The sequence below is a fragment of the Crotalus tigris genome, unplaced genomic scaffold (genome assembly GCF_016545835.1).
Source record: "Crotalus tigris isolate CLP2741 ecotype Arizona unplaced genomic scaffold, ASM1654583v1 scf7180000017741.1442986301:2390832, whole genome shotgun sequence".
In the NCBI taxonomy this organism is placed as follows: Eukaryota; Metazoa; Chordata; class Lepidosauria; order Squamata; family Viperidae; genus Crotalus; species Crotalus tigris.
In genome coordinates this window covers 1,551,522-1,572,702 of record NW_024096608.1, presented here as the reverse complement: position 1 = coordinate 1,572,702, position 21,181 = coordinate 1,551,522, and the positions used below count along the sequence as shown (strand labels likewise).

The following is a 21,181-nucleotide window of genomic DNA, read 5'->3' as shown; positions in this document are numbered from 1 at the left end:
TCAAAGTCTTTTTTGAATTCATCATTCACTCAGGTTCAATGTCTGTAACCAGGCTGAGGTGGCCATCAAAGTCAGGAGAGCTGCTATGCTTGGGGTATTGGTCAAAAGCCAACATGCCCTGAAATGGACAAACCGAGTTTGCGTTCAATTAATGAATGCGATGATAGTGAGTGAAACTCAGCAGAATTTTGGGGAAGTGGGTGAACTGGACAGGTTTATGTGGTTTCAGAGCAAAGCTCCGTCTGATATTTTATGTGTTTGCTTCACTACTTCTACAGGGGGTCCCTTTCCCCTCACAATTTGATGAGGCATTCCTAAATTGCGAGTGTCATCTTTGCATTTCAGATCTGGACTCAGATCCAAGCTGGAGATGTAGACCTGCAGAACTGTCCTCTTGGTGAAAGTTGACTGCCTTGTCTTGAATTTGACCATTCCTTAGTCTATAAACCAGTCTTCCCAGAGGGTGGCCTTCTATGAGCAAGCTGGCTGGGAAGGGGTATCCAGCCTGGGCAGAGAGTACTGGATTGGGGAACCCTTGGGGGGGGTGCCTTCATAGAGACCTCTTTTCCCCTGGCCACCTCCTGTTTTGCACAGTCATGGCCAGAAGGAAACCTTGTTTTGATCTTGAGTTAATGCAAGGCAAAGACAAATCTTGAATTCTTGGCCCTCTTTTGGGTCCGGCAGGAAAAAAAGCCATGCCTTCTTCATCTAGGGAAATGTGCAAACAGGGATCCTGCAGCTGTGATTGGCTTGGCCCGAGCCAATCAGCTCCTTCCTTTCGTTTGACTTGCTCTCCGTCTCCTGCCAAAGTCAAATTCACAGCCACTTCGGTGGCTGCTCCCTGCTTTGCCTCTCTGCTCCCGGGTCTCCTCCCTGGCAGAGCTGCTTCAGGGCAAGCAGCGGCTCCGTGGGCTGCTAACCTGATCAGCCCAGGATGCAGCCTCTCTGTGGTGACATCAGGGCCAGATGTTTGGCAGGGCCACACCCCCAGGGGGGTTTGAAGGAGCTCTAACAGGCTGGCTCACTTCTGCCGCCAGCATGCAGGGGAAGGGCTGCCGGAGGTGCAGCGGGCTTGCGATGGAGACAGCCTCTTTCGAGCGGCCAGCTGTTCTGCAGGGGGTTTGCCTTTCTTGATGTTCTCACTGGATGCCTTTCCTCTTGAGAAAGAGGGCAACGGGGTGTGACTTCTTGTGAAAGCTGCTCTCTTCTCTTCTGCAAGGAAGGTGCCCCTGCCGAGCGTTTAGAGGTGTTTTTTTGTTGGTGGAAAAGAGCGGAGTGGATTTGTGCACCCCAAGAGGTGTGAAAAATGGCCACAGCTGCCTACTTTGCCGCCGAGTGCCTTGTCTCCATGTCCAGCCGGGCGATCATCCATGGTCCTGCTGAAGGACCAAGACCTCCACCTGTTGGGATGGCTTCTGCCCTCACGGACTTGACTCCCAAGGAGAAACCTGAAGGGAAGGAAGCAGGAAGAGACAATGGAGGGGGCACCTCAGTGTATGCCGTGGCCAGCATCTTGGCTGATTTAAACCAACATCTTCCAAAGTCTTCCTCGCTTCAGCTAGAGAAGGTTCAGAGGATGGAGCGAAAGGAGGAAGGCAAACCCCCTCTTCCACAGGGAGCGCTTGGCCAAGACCAGACCCTGCCAGCCAGCAAGTGTGGAGGAGAAAGAGCAGCCACACCTACCAACTTGGTGGCAGTCAATGAGCCCAGCCCGAAACAAAGGAGCAGGAGAGGACGGTGCCAGCTTGACCCTGAATTACCTCAGAAAAAACACAAATGCCACTATGTGGGATGTGAAAAGGTTTACGGCAAGTCTTCTCATCTGAAAGCTCACCTGAGGACCCACACAGGTGAGCTCTTTGCTTGGTGGTGGTAGTGGTGGAGGAAGAGGAGGAGGAGGAGGAGGAGGAGGAACTGATGTACCTCTGGACTTCTAAAACTGAAGTCTACAGAGGTTGAGGAGAGCCCTTGAGAACCTTAGGGTTATGTAGACCGCACTGCTGGGGTTGCCATTCATTAACCTGCGTTCCCCAATGCCGGTCCTTCTCTTTTTCTTTCTTCTCCTTCCTCTGGCCTGGTTCTCACCTGATAGCCAATTCAAGACCTTCTTCTGACCTCTGGCCATCTGACCCAGCAGAGCAGTTCTTCTGGAGGTTGCCGGTGCCCGGTTTTTGTGAGACAACAACATGCATGGGTTATTTGGGGGCTCTCTGCGTTTGGTACTATCCACCTAACTCTTGCTAGCCTACTCCTGATGTTCTCTGTTACACCCATTATGAATATAATTTCAACTTTTTCTTCATTTCTCCCTGTTGGATACTGTGCAGTCTCACAGAGGTGGGAGGGAACCCTGTAATTGACTCTATCAAGTCAATTTTAATGCTAGAAAATATAAACGGGGCAGCTCCTGTTCATAGTTAAACCAGGACAGGGACTTCTTCTCCCTACTCTGAGGTTAGAATGCCGGGAAGCACCGTCGGTCTGTATTTCCACACACACACACCCTGCTCAAAAGTTGTTGCTGGTTTTCTGTGCCTCCCGTGGGCTCTGCCTTGGTTTGTTCACCTTGGTTATTTGGTGGAAGAACTTTGCCTAGTTCAGGGGGTGCCACCCAAGGAGTTGGGCAACCAGGAGTGGGGGAAATGCCTCCTTCACCTATTTTGGGACACCACCCAGTCAGAAGGTCTGTGGGTTTAGCAGAGATATTTCTGTTTGGATAAGAATTATGTTCCATGGCAGATGTGCTTTCTGTCCCTTATGCTCTGCTCTGCTTAAATGCATCTTCCTTTCTTCTTTTCTTCCTTCCTTCCTCCCTTCCTTCCTTCCTTTTATCTTATCTTTATCTTTCTTTCCTTCCTCCCTCCCTTCTCCCATTCTCATCTTCCTTCCTTTCTTCTTCTTTCAGCCTCTCTCTCTCTCTCTCTCTCTCTCTCTCTCTCTCTCCCTCCCTCCCTCTCTCTCTCTCTCTCTCTCTTCCTAAGGCAAGAGAAGGTCACTGCCTCAAAATAAGACCCTTTCTGCTCCCTTCTTGATTTACTGCATCCTGTAGTGATATCCTGCAGAATCTAACCTACCCCTGTAAATCAAGGCTACATTTGGGGACGCTTCCTTGCAAGGAGACCTCTAGGCTATATATGTATATTAAAAGAAAAGAAAAGAAAACCCTGACCAAAGGCCAAGCATATCCTCCAGCAAGGACTCCTGGGTCTGACGCGATCTCTACCGAATGACGCTGGCCTGGCTGAACGGTGCCACTTTCCAGGAAGGGCTGTTTTTCTTGTTTGCATTGTGTTTTCATCACCCTCCCTAACCGTAGCTTTCATGTGGAGGGAAGTTCGCCCACCCCACCCCCCTTGCCACTCCGACTTGGCAGAGTGTCCTCAAATCACGCCTTGTTCTGCTCCTGCCTGAACTTCTCTTTTGCTTCCTTTTAGACAAAGAGGGTTGAAGCTCGTAAACCCGGCTGGATAGAGAGGCAGTCGAGGGGGGGGGGAGACTGCTCTCTTTGAAAACGAGGAAAGCTTCTCTGTCAGCTGGTGCCCCCGGGAGAGGGAGGGTCGGAACCAACCAGTTCATTTCATTCAGAAGCCAGTTGGAGACCGGAAAGTCAAATAGGGTCACTGGCTTTTAGCCACGTTCTTCTCTTTGTGACTGTCGCTTGAAAGAGGGAGACCCTCTCCTTTGGCAGGTAGCTCAGCCAGAGATGGTTGGGCTGACTTTGCTGTCAAAGTGCAAGGAATAAGCAAAATCAGGGCAAAAGGCAAAGGAAAGGGCACCCTCCCTCTAAGGCAGGGGTCTGCAACCTTGGCATCTTTAAGACTTGTGGACTTCAGCTCCCAGAATTCCTCAGCCAGCACAGCTGGCTGAGGAATTCTGGGAGCTGAAGTCCACAAGTCGTAAAGTTGTCAAGGTTGCAGACCCCCTGCTCTAAGGCATATTCAGCTATTCTACAATCCATGGCATATCATCTTCCATATTGAGTTCTTCCTATGAGTGGAGACTTCTCCAAAGGAATGCTACTATTTATTTACATAGGGTTTTTTTTCATTTAGTTGACATATTTGAAACTTGCTTATGCTCCCCAAGTTTGAAGAGTGCTCAGCAATTCAACAGTTTTAGTTAAAATATAAACATGTTGAATAGAATCAGCAGAGAAGAGGTATTTAAAATCTCTGATTTTTTTTTAATGGAACTATGATTAACAAACAATATCAGGTTTTGGACATGGATCACCGTAAATCCAAGAGGTATAGAGGGGAAAAAAAAAACAGATACAGAAAGGGCAGAAAATGTAAATAAAGAGGCAAGTACAATCAGAGGAGGAGAAATGGGGAAATTAAATCTATAATTCTAATAAATTCTCCCCCTCCTCCTCCTTTTTTCTCTCATTTTCTTTCTTTCTTTCTTTCTTTCCTTCCTTCCTTCCTTCCTTCCTTCCTTCCTTCCTTCCTTCCTTCCTTCCTTCCTTCCTTCCTTCCCTTGTATTATGACATTTCATTGTTGTCTATCATGAGTAGAGAGTGTTGTTTCCTAAACAACTTTCTGCTGTAGTAAATACAGAATCTGTGGGATTGCAAATAAACCAACACTATGCGAAACAAAATAAAAATGACAACTTTTCTCCTAAAATCGGAGAGAGGACTGCCTGACTAGGACCAGCTAGATTCTAACTGAAATCCTCTTTGAAAATGACATGTTTTGAGAAAACTTGCAGGCTTCGTTCAGACGTCAATCTGAGCTTTGGTCCTTTTGCGTGAATCGAGGCCACATGCTGGAGGTTTCCCCGAATGCACTTAGCAATGATGTAATAAGGGCACAAATGTTGACTTAACCCGAGACTTGTTCTAGGATTCTTGAAATAGGCACCTGCTGTTCTCCCTGAATCCCTGAGCTGCCTATTGATTTCTGTTGTTCTGATCTAGTGTGTGCTGCAGCCGATGCTATCCCAGGCTGCATTAACAGAGGGATCACATGAAGTGTTAGTATCGCTTTATAAGGCCTTGGTAAGGCCACACTTGGAATACGGCATCCAGTTTTGGTTACCACGATATAAAAAAGATATTGAGCCTCTAGAAAGAGTGCAAAGAAGAGCAACTAAGATGATTAGTGGAGTCTAAAATATACGAAGAACGGTTGTATGTCTAGCTTAATGAAAAGAAGGACTGGGGGTGATTTGATAGCAGTCTTCCAATATCTAAGGGGCTGCCACAAAGAAGAGGGGGTCAACTTATTCTCCAAAGTACCCAAAGGCAAGACAAGAAGCAATAGATGGAAACTAAGCAAGGAGAGAAGCAACCTAGAACTAAGGAGAAATTTCCTGACAGCTAGAACAATTAACCAGTGGAACTCCTTGCCTCCAGAAGTTGTGAATGCTCCAACACTGGAAGCTTTTAAGAAGAGACGGACATAGCCACTTGTCTGAAATGGAATAGGGTTTTCCTGCTTGAGCAGGGGGTTGGACTAGAAGACCTCCAAGATGCCTTCCAACTTCGTTATTCTATTGTCTTTCTGTCCTCATGTAAACAAAGCTGTGACAGTACAGGATAGGCACAGAGTGTGCAGTACTTTAACAGCCAGTTGAAAGTTAAGAGGATCCCTTCAGGCTTAGAAAGAAGTCTCATGTTATGACTGATGATGGCCAGAGGGACCTGGAAGACAGACCTTCGACTTGCTAGACAGCTCTACTTCCTCTCCACCCTCTTTTCTTTTCTCTCTCCCTTCGGTGTTCATAAAATTGTTTTGTTGCAACAAGAACAAAGAAACCTAAACCACATATGAAAAGCAGAAAAAATAGATCATAGGAAGAATGAAACTGAAACCCTGCTGAAAGTATCAAGGGGCACAGAGAGCAAACAGAATAAAAAAAAAACTGAAACCGTAAAGCATGCACAAGATCAGCTTTCATTTGCAAGAAAAAAAAAACAGGTTTTACAGAGAGAATGATATGTCAGAAAGTAGATCTGGGGTCCCTGCTGAAACCTCCAAAGTGGCTTCCAATAGCTATGTTTTGCCCCCTTGGCTGCGTTTATTCTCAGCAATGTGTGCAAGTTCAAAGCAGATTTACTGGGCATACAATTGTTGTTGTTATGTTTAGCAGATCTTGGGGTCTATCCTGTCCCAGCATTCTGTTGAGAAGATGGCCTTGACAAGTTCATGGAATATTTAACACAGTGGTGTCCAAGCTTGGTAACTTGAAGGCTTATGGACTTCAACTCCCAGAATTCATGCTGGGGAACTCTGGGAGTTGAAGTCCAGAAGTCTTCAAGTTGCCAAGCTGATCTAAGATCCCTGATCTAAGACCTTCCAACTTTTTCAGTGCTGATCCAGACCAAAACATATACAGATACAGATCTGGTATGCTTTGTTTCTGGGTGATTTCATCACTAGGTGTACTCTGACAGCAATAATCAAAAGAAAGAAAGAATAAAGTCCGGTCCAAGGGAGCAACCAAATTCTCCCTGAAAAGAATTGCCTGCTCCTCCCTCTTTAAATATGTTTTTTTTTTGCAGGTGGACATTTTAAAACACAAGAGAACTGAAATACGATTCCATCTTGGAACAATATAAGTCATCAGAGCAGGCAGGAATTAAGGGCATTTTGTCAGTGGTCCACCTACAAGCAATACTTTTTCATTTGCTCCTTTACCTACATTGGCAGGGACACTGCAGAAGGCTTCCTGGAAGCCATTCAGTGAGATTTGGAGAAGCTGAGCTGTTGGAGCCCCTCTAGTGAGTGGGAGGGAGGAAAAAAGCAGGAATTCCATCTGCCTTCAGGAAGGCAATTCCAGTGGGCTGCAGCCTGTTGGAACTGAGGCGCGAGCAACAGGTGTTTTGAGAATTCAGCAGAGGAGAATCTCTGGAGCTCAGAGTTTAATTGTGGGGGTCCTTGGTCGTCTCTGAGCTTCGTGGTTTTCTTGCAGATGTTTCATGACCCAACTAGGGAACATCATCAGTGCTAGAAAGAATGGGTTCCGGAGGAGGCGGAGAAGGAGGAGGAGGAGGATTGTGGGGTCTTTGGTGCTCTCTGAGTTTGGCTGTTTTCTTGCAGACATTTCATAACTCAACTAGGTAACATCATCAGTGCTATTGAGTGTGGCTTGCTTCCCACAGTAGCTCTGTTGTTGTCTTGCAAATGTTTCATTACCTGTCTAGGTAACATCATCAGTGGTAGTTCCCATTTGCATGCTGTCTGAAGCATTTGAAGCCCATATGTAGTACCAATTGAAGAGAATATTTGTAGCTCAGGGTGGAACTGTATGGAGTTATTGGGGCATTCTGATCTTGGGGTTTGGCTAGCAGACGTTTCATTACCCATCTAGATTATATGATGTTACCTGTAAGGAAACAAGCAAGCTCAGAGAGCACCATGGAGCCCACATTTTGAGACCAAGGAGTCCTGATTGGACTCTGGAATGAATGAATACTTGCCTTTTCTGGGCCGGGATCTGAGGGACACAGAAAGGAGATCTTCACTATGGATTATTAACATTTTCTTCTGCATTGGCTCTCCACACCTTCTTTGCTTATAAATGGAGATAGTGAGGAGGGAAGGTCCAGCTCATTAGATTCAGAAATGCCAACACTCAGGGGAAAAAAAGCTTTTTGGCTCAGAAAGCTATCATTCTTCAAGCAAGCATGTTTTTCTTGAACAGCTGGGAGAAGAGAAAAGAAATATTTGATTTTCACTGCCCCATCCATGTTCGACAAACATTTATCCACTTCAAGCACACTAGAGTTTGGTTACTGCAACATGCTAAGAGGGAGAACAGAATCAACATTAACAAAAGTAACATAATAGCTTTTCCCTCATATCTCTCTTACTATGTAGAGCAGGGGTCTCCAACCTTGATAATTTTAAGACTTGTGGACTTCAGCTCCCAGAATTCCTCAGCCAGCCATGGGAGTTGAAGTCCACAAGTCTTAAAGTTGCCGAGGTTGGGGACTCCTGATGTAGAGGACAAATCCCTGGAATGGAGTGGGGCCCAGGGACTTCTTCTACGCAAAGCAGAAGACCATAGCTTAAAGTATCTCAACGGTGTTCAAGGAATGAGCAACTATTTGGACCTGTTTGTGCCTTGACAGCTTGAAACAGCATTGGTTGGTGGCTTCAGACCGACTCTGTTTTCAAAAACCTGTTGGTTATATTCACACTTTATATTTCAAGATATGTGCTTATAAACAACCCTTCCATTGGAATCTGGACACCCAGGCTGCAGGACCAGTGTGGCCTGGGGTCTTAATTACTTTGAGCTATAATTCTCATTGTAATGAATTGGCCGTAAACAAAAGAATAAATATTGAGTGTTTTCTGACCTTGGCCCTCTCTTTATCCAACCCCCTCAATTCCAATTTCTTTGCTGTAATGAGGAGGCCAACAGCCCCCGGTATGAGTTTCTTGGCAACATTTGCTGGAGATAATGGCGAAGGAGTGCCAAGGGATTAATTAGCCTTGTTAACATATCAAGCTCACGTTGAAGACAGGAGGTTTTGTCCTGCTCTTTCAAAGAGAAAATGGAGAAGGCACAACATATTCTGATATTTGGAATCTTTTTTAAAACAACAACAATATGCATTTACCCAGAAAGTTGGTTGAAACAGATTTGCCCAGCTCTTTGGGATTGGAAGGTAGTTGTAGATCTTAGCAACTTCACTCCAGATCCTACGTTAGAGAAGGAAGAATGCTTTCCAAATGGGTTTATCTCAGCCAAGAGCAATTGCAGGAATATCAGCAGACAGTTTTTAATGCCATCGGACCAGGAAATTATCCCTCACCATGTCAATATCAGATCCACCCAAGTTGAAAGCCGATTGATTCAAAATCTCTATTGCTGGGTCAAATTGCTTTTGAATCATGGAAGGGAATCACGTATTTAATTGCTCCCTTTTGGGCCAGCCTGTAAAAAAAAGTTTTTTTCTTCAGTTGCTGCTGCTGCTCTAATCCTGCTTCACAGTCTCTGGAGAGTCCACACGATCAAATATGTTTCCCAAAATAATCTCTGGCCTCACCTTCTTCAGCCTGGTGTGCTCCTAATAGGCAGGACTTTAACTCTTCTGTTATTCAGGCTGAAACAGCAGAGGACATGACAAAAGGAGAGATCTTCTTTGGGGTTCTTCAGAAGTTGGGGTGTTTGGATCTTGGAAAGAGGTGGTCTTGGAGGAGAAGACTAACATGGTTGATGGCCCCTTGGACACTCCCCCTAGGTCATCAATGGTGTTATTTTAGAAAGAAAAAAAATGAAGCAATAGTTTCCAAATTAACCAATGTCAGAAAGAAATTGTAAACCAATTGTAAAGAAAGAAAGAAATGGTGGTAGAATTTCAGCATCATGGAGTGTCACACATTTCTCAGTGGGGAATCCCAAAGCTAAATTGTTCTCCTAATCTTCACAATTGTCCCCTCGTGTCTCTTTGGGACACAAATGAAGAGGCCCAGAGCAGGGTCTCTCACATCTAAAGCAGGTTGAAATGAGTCCTGCATGAGGGGTCCTTGGTGATCCCGGAGCTTGCCTTGCAGACATTTCATGATCCAAACTAGGTAACATCTCAGGGTTAGAGTTAGGGTTAGAATTGTTCCCTAGTTTGGGTAATGATGATGGTTACCTTGTTTGGGTCATGAAACCTCTGCAAGAAAACAACCAAGCTCAGAGAGCACCAAGGATCCCTCATTTCAACTTTGAGCTACAAAGATTCTCCTTTGTTGAGTCCTGCATGCCCTACATTTTAGAATGGGGAGGGACAGAGCAAAACCACTCTCTTCCTTGACAAAAGTTGAAAACACAAAGCAACCGTTCATTTAGATCCATTTGAAAAAAGCAACTTTTTAAAAAAAAAACATCTCAGCTCACATGTGTTGGACTCCTGTTCTGTCTGCCTGTGTGCGGCTAGGGCATGTCCAAACCTGGAACCCTAAAATGCGTCTGAGGAGGCCACGTGATTCCTTTTTCTGTTTTGTAACTTCAAGTGGGCCTCTGCGTTTCCCTCCCCGGCTTCACTCCAAATAATCCCAGATTAACTGTTTGGATCTGAAATATTGCTGATGGAGCCAAAGTGGGAAGGCAAAGCCAGAGCCCGGATTGAAGGCATGCGCTTCAGAGGTCCTTCTTAAAGGCTCCCTGGACGGTTCTATTTTGGTTGTTTACTGATCGCTTCTTTTGGCTTTCGCTGGAGAGCAGCTCACATGGTTGAGTGAGATCATGATCTTACTGTATGCTGGTGAGACAACAGCCAGACAGTCAGGGTTATTTAAGTGCAGGCTGAGCAGTCAGACAAAACTCGCTTGTGTTTTGCAAAGCTTGTCGTTTCAGCAGTCCGTGTCCAGCAGGTTCACTTGCACTTAGGGGAGAAATTGGACACGTTAGCAGTTGGCTGAACTTGGGAGAAGTCTTCTAAGATGTTTCAACACTGAAAGGCAGAAAAATTTCAAATAATTCTGGAGAAAACATTATGGGGCACAAGGCACTAGGAAATTCTCTTGCACAACCTATTCTGAAATGAAAGAGATTTCTGCAAGATGAAACAGATTTTGCATCTTGGAGCTCCAGGTGTTTTGTGGGTCCTACCTAACCTACCAAAAGCCTACAGCCAACAGGACAACAAGAAGACTTTATTTTCTTTTTATCTCCCTCTTCAGAACATAGTTGAAAACCACCAGCCTAAACTGCTGAGATGTCTTCTTGAGCCTTATCTGAATTTCCACACTTGACTTGAACAGAAAGCATGTCTTCCTATTGCGGGAGGATGATGGTTGTCTTACATTTCCTGCTTAAGTGCCAGAGAGAGCCAAAACATTCAAAGAGTGATGACAAGGCACACAATAATCATAGTCTGCCTCTTAAAAATAAGTCTTCTGCAACTTTCTGGAGTACAAATGCAAGGTTATATGGGAGAAACTGGCTGAGTGTTTTCCACATGGGGTTTATGAAGCAGCTAGAATACCTGAGTAAATTCTCTGAAGGACATAAAAGAGACCAGTCCATCTTTTTGGAACTCAACAAAATTATGAACCATCTTTGGCTGGTCCTGAAAAAGTCAACCAAGCTTGGATGCAATCAGTGTTTGTCTAGGGAACCATCTGGAAGTCTCCAAACTGAAAGCTAAACTCAAACAAACAACCACACAGCAGAAGAAGACAATGGGATTCCTTATCGTGACCAAGACTTCTATCCATGAAGTCACCAGAAAACAAGATCCGTTGATCTTAATCCGTTTCAGAGGCCTACTGTCAATGAAGCAAACCTCAGAAACCTTCTCTCATTAAAGCTATTCCATACCTTTGTGTTGTGCTCTACAACAAAGGAAAACAAATTCCCAATTTTCAACCCATTTAAGTCAGAAGATCAAGCAGGTCTCTAAGTGAGAACTACTTTTCATTTCAGAGACTAAAAGCAATGAAGAGATGTTGTGCTCTGTGTGTTTGAAATGGGTCTCAGTGTAAGAGGAAGCTGTGGTAAGGCAGTTATGAATCTCAGATGACCAACGTTGTGGTCATTTTTAGACATGTCTCATTTAAAAGGGCTGCAAAACATAATTGGTAAATTAATCAGCCAGACCTTCAGTTGAATAATTAGGTCCATACCTCTTTCAATTAGTTAACAGTATGGCGGATTCTTCTTTACAAGCAATGCATTTCTGGTTTGTTCCTTTCCCTAGGGAAATAAAAATAAATGGTGGACAATGACTTTTCCTTCAAAGAATAAATGAGATCATTTGTCTGCTGAATTTTGTTGTCTTCTGCTTTTTTCAACGTCAGAAAAAAGCACCCTACAGCCACACTTATTTTAATTAAGGCATGGGGTTAATTGACTTTCAATTTAAGAATAGGTCGTGACTCACAAAGACCTACAGATTCAAATACAAATTAATTACTTTGCAAAAATGCGCTAGTTCTTCACCAAGATCAGGAAGTATCCATAGGGTAGGGTCAAAACAGCCAGCCCTAATAATATAACTGGAGCTTCGCCTATTTTTTTAAAAATGTGCTTCATGATTCATACAGAGAAAAATGCTTCCTGAGGTATCTAGTTTCTTGACCAGGTATGGTTTTAAAAAGTCAAATCAGCATGTGGAATTTGTATTGGAAAACTGCTAGGAGCTGCAAAGTTGAATGTTGAAGAAGATGGATTAAGTCAATCGCTCAAGATTGGGGACTTCGATGCCCAGAACTCCCCAGTCAGCAGCCTATCGCTGAGCATTCTGGGAACTGAGCTCAGCACCTCTTGAGGTTCTTCATATTAGAAAAGACTGAGGACGTGATTCTTTGTGCAACTAATTCCTTATGTTTTAACTCCTACCTCTGACTTAAAATGAATGTCACTCAAAACCAAATTGCCTAGCAGTTCTCTTCCCCAGTCGTATATCTTGGTTCACTGAGTCATCTGAGACGGTTTACAAAACAAGACATAGTCTCTGGCTTAGTTTATTGTATTTTCCTCAATTTTGCCTTCTAGTGTTTTCAGAGATGATGGTCATTTGTTTCTTCTCAATTCACTGGTAGCTCAGCCTGGGGAACTTAACCAAAGTCTCAGACTTCTTCAAGGCCAGGTGGGTCTGTATTATTGATCCATTTTAATGAGGAGCAAACCTGTAACTTCTGGGGTATATAACAACTCTACTGTATGAATTGTATTGGTTGCCAGGGGGCTTCTACCATTCAAGATGCTGATTGTCACCTTTAAAGCCCTTCGTAGCTTGCGACAGTAGTTTATACCCGTCAAATCTGGTCAGACAAGATGGGCATCCTCTGTTGGCCAAGAATCTGGAAGACATTCAGAATAGCAGAGTTGGAAGAGACCTGGAAGATCTTCTTACAGAAGACCTTCTGCTCAAGCAGGAGACTCTGTGTCATTTGTATTCAATAGGGTTGTCAAGTGCCTGGATTTTGATCACGTGATCATGGGGATGCTACGAAGATTGTTAAGTATGAAAGATAGTCGTAAGTCACTTTTTTCAATGCCGTTGTAACTTTGAACGGTCACTAAATGAACTGTTGTAAGCTGAAAATTATCTGTAAAGGCTAAAGAAAAAAACCCAAAGAGGGGATACAAAGTCTCATATCCTGCAAAATGCACAGGAGTGGAACCATTCAGAGGCTTTTGGTCCACAAGAGCAGATGCCACGCACAGCCTGGGCAACTGTGGCTGCTTTCTCAGGGTCTCCAAATTGTTTGCTGGGTGGTTTTGTTTGCATGCAACATTCGTTGGCAGCCTCTTCCTCTGCCCTGACAGCTGTTCATCGGAGAAGGCTTTCTAATCCACCCACGTGTACTTATTATGAGTCAGGCACAGGTGTGGCCCACATTCAGAAATGGCCCGGATTAACTGTGTAATTAATCCTTGAGTATAGACTTTTTGTAGCCTTATGAAAGTGCTCTCAAAATGTCCCACGGTTTTTCCCATATCCAGGTCATTTTTATAGAGACCACATGCCTGCTCAGTTCTTGGAGAAAGCCCTGCACGGTATTCCCAGATCAATGGTCCATTTGGACAGCAAAGTGTAATGGAAAATGTGTGCTCCCCAGTGCCTTTGCCAGCAGCTTCCTTGTAGACATGCTCAAGTTTCCTCTCTTTGGCAGAGTTTTCTGCTTTCCTGGCCTGGGTGCATAAACACAAAGAAGAAAGAGTTTGCTTTGGTTTTATTGTTTGTCTACACAACTTTTCCATTAGCTCTTGTACTATGTTTAAAGCCAAGGAACTGATGCCGCAAAACACAGAAACACCCTTTCTGCTTCTAATTAGCAGCCTTGTGGAAAGTGTCACATAGAGCTACTGACAAAACTTGTAAAATGTGTGAGCAATGCCAACCTTTTCCCCACACCCCACTGTTGGGAGATGTGTTGAAACTTGAATAGGGAACTGCAGCTGCAAAGATGCCAGGCTGCCTTAATGGCTCTTATTGACAGGAGTCTTTACAGCCCCTTGGAGGAGACCTTAAAGGGAAGCCTATACCCAGAGGGAGGGAGGAAGGGAGGGAAGGGAAGGACAGGCCATAATGTGAAACCTTCATAAAAGAGCATCCTTCCCTGCCTCTGAAATTTGCTGTCCTGGGAAGTTCAAAACTTGCTCCAGCCATATGTTCACCTTAGGCCCAGCTAGCTGAAGATCTAAAACAGTGATACCCAACCTTGGGAACTTTAAGACCTGCAGACTTCAACTCCCAGAATTCCCCACCCAGCCATTCTGGGAATTGAAGTCCACAAGTCTTAAAGTTGCCAAGTTTGGATACCCCAATCTGAAAGGAGGACCAGACTGGAGGGGGGAAAAAACCCCTTTGTAAAGTGTAGAGTTGCAGAAAAGGAGAGCCTTTCTGTCCATTTTCCTCGGAAGATCCAGGAGAGCAAGTCCATTTGGTTAATTCAGGTCAGCAGAGTTGAGCTCACTCCTCGGTCGGTGGAAGATTAAACTTCTGGAGTCACCCAATATGGAACCAACAATATTCTTTGAGAAGCTCAGTGATGTCAGGATGACACCCGTTCAAGAACAGTGGTAGACCATGGAGGCAGAAGGTGCCAAAGCAACGAGAGAAAGTGATAAATTTGCATGCAAGGGAGGGAAGACTGAGGTTTCGCCTTCATACCTTTCATGGAAAAACCGAGCCGTCTCTTCTGAGAGGACTATCCAGCTCCAGGGTGGCACAGATCTGAGAGGGGAGAAAATAGCCTTGCTGACTCCAAAGTTCAGACTGAAACCAGGCCCTGATGACACACTGGCTGGAGTTTGTATATGCTGAAATCTCTTTGGGTTTTTACAACAGGAAACCCCAAAGATAAATTAAAAAACTTTCTAAGGGGAATAAATAAATGGCTGGGCTTAAAATAGCCCTGCGTTCAGTTCAAAGAAAGAAGCCATGGTTAAGATCTGCTTCTCTCTCTCTCTCTCTCTCTCTCTCTCTCTCTCTCTCTCTCTCTCTCTCTCTCTCTCTCTCTCTCTCTCTCTCTCTCTCTCTCTCTCTTTTCCTTTGATGCAACCCTGGAGAGAAAGCACCTTTTATGCAAACCCCAAATATCTCATTTGCCCAGCGGTTGGTTTTGAGGTTCAGCCTGTTGGTCAGTTTGAAGTGCCTGTACAAAAACAGAGGAAGTGGAAAGTTATTTGCCCAAAGATGCCAAGCCTTACTTAAGGACGCTTTGTTTAAAAATACTCCTTGGTTTGCTTAGCCGGCGCAGTTCTGCCCCCAAAATCATGCATGACTGGCCTATCGCTGGAGGAGCTCCCAGTCCTTTTTCCTGCCACAGAAACGAATATGCTGGCTGTTTTTTTCTGTTCTAACACTGGAATAAACTTAATTTACAAATGCATGGAATTCATACGCTATTTCAGAGGTCCCCAAAGCCAGGGCCAGGGCCCGTTTGGAACTGAGCTGCACAAGCGATGGGCGAGCATGCACGTGAAGCTCCCCTCGCACGAGCAGTGGGGGCCTGTGCTTGTATGTGATGCTCCACTTGCATGAACAGAGCTGTGTGCACAAGCGCACTTGCCACTCTCATGGACCCATCCCCTCTCCCCCCCCCACGCTGGACCACTAAGCTGGAAAGGTTGAGGACCACTGCTCTATTTTGCCCATTGGAGAAATGGCCCTTCCACCTCTGATGTATGAGCATTCCTTTAACATTGGTTCAAAGGGAGGATGGTCTCAAAAAAAATGATTTATTATAACAGAATCCGAAGTTACGATTCTCTCCTCCTTCTTCTTCTTTTCGCCTATGTTGGTTGTACCAGCAGGAAGATCCCATGTTTGAACAGCAATAGCCCATGTCCCAATAGCAACACACATTTACGGGGGCCCAGCAGCTGTTTTGAGCAGGTGGCTTCTGAAGAATTGAGGCTGATGCAAGACATTTTGCCATACCGCCTGTTCCTTAACAAGTGTGAGGCAACAAGTTCTAATGCTCTCTTTTCCTCAGTTGCTTTCTTTCTTGCCAGTAATAGGGCCCTTGATATAACCACATCCTCACCATCACTCCATCCTGGTTGCAGAGAAAAAGGGAATAGGAGAGCTCAGGAGATGCTATAGAGAAGGGTCCTTGGTGCCTTCTGAGCTTAGTTGTTTTCTTGTAGACGTTTCATTACCCAAATTAGCAAACCCAACTCCCCTCTAAGCACTGATGATGTTATCTTTTTTGGATAATAAAATGTCTGCAAGAAAGCAACCAAGCTCAGAGAGCACCAAGGACCCCTCATTTCAACCTTGAGCTACAAGTATTCTGCTTTATTGATATTACGTAGAAAAGCAGAGTAGAATATTATGTACATAAGCTGTTCCTTGCAGGATTAGACCCCTGCAGTATGTTCTCACAGGAACCAAGCAACCTCAGAAGAGCTCCATCTTATTTGAATGAAAATCCTAAAGTCCCAATTGCTTTGGGATATAGTGATAAATATAGATACAAAACTACAGACAGGGAGAGAAAGAAGCTACTTCAGATGCTGCATTTGGAAGCCTGAACCAGGGAAAAAGTTCAAATCTATCCATCACGGTAGGCTTTTTGCATATTATACCCAAGAGAACAGGCAGTTGGAAGCCATCAAACATCCTGCTGGGGGTCATGGGAGAACATAAATAGGTTTTATTCTCTCCATCGGCTCCTCAAGTGAAGGCAACAGAATTATGAAATAAGCTCTGAAAACTTTTGGAGAGTAGAGTAGAGTAGAGTAGAGTAGAGTAGAGTAGAGTAGAATAGAATAGAATAGAATAGAATAGAATAGATCTTTATTGATTAAGTCATTTAATAACCATATCATTGGTTATCTTCATCTAACAAAGGATAGCAAGGGGGAGGAACTGAACAGGAAAAGTTAACTGGGAAAGTTTGCTGTGCGAACTTCACTTCCACCATTGCTATACTGTAATCCACTTGGCTTTTAGTAAAATATACCTTTCACTACCAATGGAGTTGAGGATCTTTCTTGCCAAAAGGACCAAGTTGGGGCAGGGCTGACGTGCCAGGCTTGAGAAATGCTGGGCTAACCTAATAGACCCAGCTCTGACATTTCAGGAAAATAGAGCAATAGGGTCTTGTCCCACAAGGAACAGGGGGAGGGTTGTTTGATCCTCAAGGTTGTAGTAATTATTTTTGTCCTTTGGGAAGACATAGCTGGTCTGAGCATCCAAATGAAATGCGGTTTTGTTCCTTAATAGGTGGGAAGGGGGAGGGAGTTCCTTTAGTTAAGCTGGAACAGTCAAACTGTTTTGTCAACCTTCTGCAATTTACATCTGTTTGCTCATCTTCCTTGCTGTAGAAACTGCCGGTAACTTGACCAATAATCCTTTCTTCTGCATTTATGAAGGTGTGGTGACATCCCCCTCCCCCCATTGTTTGTTCTCTGAATTTATGGGCTGGCTATATTAAAAGGAGCATGTCAGATATAAATCAAGGGACAAAAGAGATTGACAATTTCATCGTTGGCCCACCAAACCTCAAGCAACTTTGCAGTTTATTTATTATTCTTTAGTCCACAGGAAGATAAAAATAATAATTTTAAGCCACACTCCCTAGAAACAGGCATTCGGGCTGTCCAGGAAGATAAGCTCACTCACCAAGATTAGGAAAAGCAACAGAAGCATTTTATAGCATGGTGGGAAATGAAAGAAAGATTAGCTTTATGTTCCATTGGATAAACAGTACAGAGCTAACATGATCATCCAGAGCAGAATTTCCATTGCTGTGCAAGGTGGTTTTAAGTGGGTTGTGCCCAATTTTATGATCATTTGGCTAGGGTGATTAAGGAAATCACTCTGGTCGTTAAATGACTCATATGGTCACTAACTGAATCCAGCTTCCCTCATTGACTTCACTTGTTTGGAGCCAGCTGGGAGGGTCGCAAACGGCAGTCCCATGATGCCTAAATGCTGCAACCATCATAAATACATGTCAGTCACAAAGCATTGGAATATTGATCATGGGACCAGGGGGATGCTGTGTGACGGTGCAGGGACCAGGCATAAGCCACTTTATTCAGTGCCATTGTGGCTTCCAACGGTTGCTGAATGAATGATTGTAAGTCGAGGACTGGATAAGGGAGGTTCAAGAAGATTGGGCTGAAAGGAAGAGTTTCAAGATTAATAATAATAATAATAATAATAATAATAACAAGCAGCGGCATGACAAAGTAGCAACAATGGTGCATTGGAAGATCTGCAAAAAATATCATTTGCCTGTAAGCAAAAACTGGTGGGATCATAAAATAGAGAAAGTCATAGAAAATGATAAAATTAAACTGCTCTGGGACTTCAGAATTCAAACAGACAAGCACCTGCAACATAACACCCCAGACTTAACAATTGTCGATAAGAAAGACAAAAAAGTCTGGATAGTGGACGTGGCAGTGCCTGGAGACAGCAGAATAGAAGAGAAAGAACTGGAGAAGATAACAAAATACAAAGACCTACAAATAGAAATAGAAAGACTGTGGCAAAAGCAAGCAAGGGTAGTACCAATAGTCATAGGCTCCTTGGGTGCAATCCCAAAACAACTGGAGCACCACTTGAACACCATTGGCATTGACAAATTTGCTATTAGTCAATTGCAAAAGGCGGCCTTATTAGGAACTGCTTCCATCCTGCGACGATACCTGTAATACCATCAAACATCCACATCTGCCTATCCCAGGTCCTGGGTAAGGACTCGATAGGTAGACAAAATGCCAAATCCAGTCTGAACATCTGGCTGACTGTGCGATGATTGAATAATAATAATAATAATAATAATAATGTTGGAAGGGACCTTGGAGGTCATCTAGTCCAACCCCCTGCTCAGACAAGAAACCCTATACCATTTCAGACAGATGGCTGTCCAGTCCCTTCTTGAAAACTTCCAGTATTGGAACAGTCACCGCTTCTGGAGGCAGGTTGTTGAACTGAGACTAATTGGGGTTTGTGTCTGAGTCCCCCAACTCTCTTTTAAGGCCCCCCAAAACTTTTTGGCTGAGAAGTGAAATGTTTCTGAAGGGAAAAAAAAAAAGTCCAGTTGCCATTTAGGAAAAAAAAAAAAAGCACCTTTGGGGACAATTTCTGTAAAATTAGGCAGACTTTTGCCATCTCTCCATGATCACAAACCCAAGGGTAATTAGGCCAAACGCTTCTATTCTGCTTCATTTTATTTTAAGGTTTGAATTCTGGGGGTGACCTTAATAAAAGACTGGATGGAACCAAGGAGGTGTCCTCAAGACCGTTTCTCTTTTCTCTGTGTCCTGCAGGCGAGAGGCCATTCGAATGCCGCTGGGAAGACTGTAACAAGAAGTTTGCTCGTTCCGATGAGCTGGCCCGGCACTTCCGCACTCACACGGGCGAGAAGAAGTTCTCCTGCCCCCTCTGCGAAAAGCGCTTCATGCGGAGCGACCACCTCACCAAGCACGCCCGCCGCCATGCCAACTTCCATCCTAACATGCTCAAGAGAAGGAGCGGCTGCAGCTCCAGGACGGGGTCTCTGAGTGACTATAGCCGATCCGATGGGTCCAGCCCCAGGGACAGCCCCGGCAGCTCCCCCTAGAAACCTCCCTGGGCCAGGCCCCCTGCACTTTGCCCTCCGCCTTTTCATCCAGTTCTTTGGAGTTTTCCTTTGCGTTGTAATGCTTGGCTTGGCATCCTGCCTTTAAACGAAGGAAGGAAGAAGACTTTCGCCTTGTTTTTAACGGGATGAGAGAGAGAAGGGTCTTCTCCTGCAACGTTGCTGCAGGGGGGGAAATATGGCACCGTAGGACTCGCGTTTTACATGTTTTCCTCCATGGTCCTCCCAGGAACCTATTCTGGACAGTTCTTTTTTTTCTGTCTCTCTCTCTCTCTTTCTGTATTTTTAAGCCTTAAGAAGATGCGCCTTTGTGTAGTTCTTTTGCTCAGGTGTCAAAGGAAATTTTGTAGGGAAACCAAAATGCAAAACCAAGAATGTCTCTACAGCTGGGTTGATTCTAATTTTCCTCCACCAAACTCTCCTCTTACTCAGGGATCTATTTATGTACCATGAAGACACATCCAGCAGCAGCCTTGTTTGATAAACACTTTTTGCACTCAGAACCGTGGGTTCAGCCCTTCCTTGCACACAGCAAGGCTAATCTTTGCACTCAAATGATTTCATTTCACAGTTCGGGTAAATTCTTGGAGAGACTGGACCATTTCCTCCACAATTTCAATCAAGTCCTCATTTTTTTTCCTCTTTCTTCGGGTGACTTCATGGTGACATGATTCTACCACCGCCAGTTTCCTGTTGCAAGAAGAAGAAGAAAAAAACCGTATAAAAAGTTTATACTCCTAAAAGAATCGCAGGGGGCAAGTGATTTTTTTTAAAAAAAACTGAAGTAGGTGCCTTAATCATGTTTTTATTCTAAATCTAGGAAAATATATTTACACTGGGGAACATTATATTTATGTACCAAAGGGCAGAATGGTGTTCTGTAGGGATTACAGCTTGTGACAGCTTCCAGAGATGAAGTTCTGAGCTGAACCCTTTTACCTGTTTCTTTGTATGCCTCGCACAAAAGTAGACATGAAGTAGGCATCAATTTGAATAATGTTCCATATCCTCCTCTTAAAGAAAAGAAAAACTCCTCTGAAAACTGTGTTTCAGAGTCATCCAGACTTCATCAAGGTATTTACGCTAGTTTCTGGCCCTTTTTGGCTTAAAAGCCGAAGAGTCTACGAAATTCTGCATTACAATAAAATGGTCAGTACATAATCAGATGGAAGCAAGCAATGGTGATCAGGAAATGCTGTCATTTGGCAGGCAGTGGAAGCAAAACCTGCATCTAGAAAGTGTTAAAAAGATGGTGTTTTAGCTCAACAGCACTTCACAATTTTCTTCATTGTTAGTGTAGCATAGGGCCTGAAGGACGTACCTAAATCTTCCCTCCAACCAGCAAACTCTAGGATCTTCCAAAAGATTCCCCATGTTCTTGTGTAGCAGTTTGGACCACTCATCCCTCCAGAAGTCCCACCAAGGGGAAGGATATCCTGCATCCAAGTGGAACCAGTCAACGTGACCCAAGTCCTAAAGAGCTAGCTTCCTCAAAGGATTTGTGACTGCTTAAACAGCTTAACTCAGCAGAACAGATCCATGTATATGTTAAAAAAAAAACCTTCCAGGTGATTTCTTTTAAAACTGGGCCCTGTGTTTGCTTGACATGGATGGATGGAGGGAGGGAGGGAGGGATTGGGTCCATGGTTGATAATGCAGCCCTCTGAAGTGAATGTTCTTT

The 21,181-nt window shown here is 44.3% G+C and overlaps 1 protein-coding gene across 4 annotated transcripts in view; it reads left to right on the top strand.

The window, feature by feature from the left end:
* Positions 1 to 827: 827 nt before the first annotated feature.
* Positions 828 to 21,181, top strand: part of KLF13 (Kruppel like factor 13) — a 68,764-nt gene continuing 48,410 nt past the window's right edge. For 2 of the 4 annotated variants that reach the window (XM_039340112.1, XM_039340111.1), the window contains exon 1: positions 828 to 1,850. In XM_039340112.1, the coding sequence (XP_039196046.1) occupies positions 1,307 to 1,850 (544 nt within the window). In that variant the 5' untranslated portion in view covers positions 828 to 1,306. Of the gene's footprint in view, positions 1,851 to 2,092; positions 2,880 to 19,189; positions 21,080 to 21,181 lie in introns of those variants that run through there. The other 2 variants (XM_039340109.1, XM_039340110.1) reach the window with 2 other exon arrangements.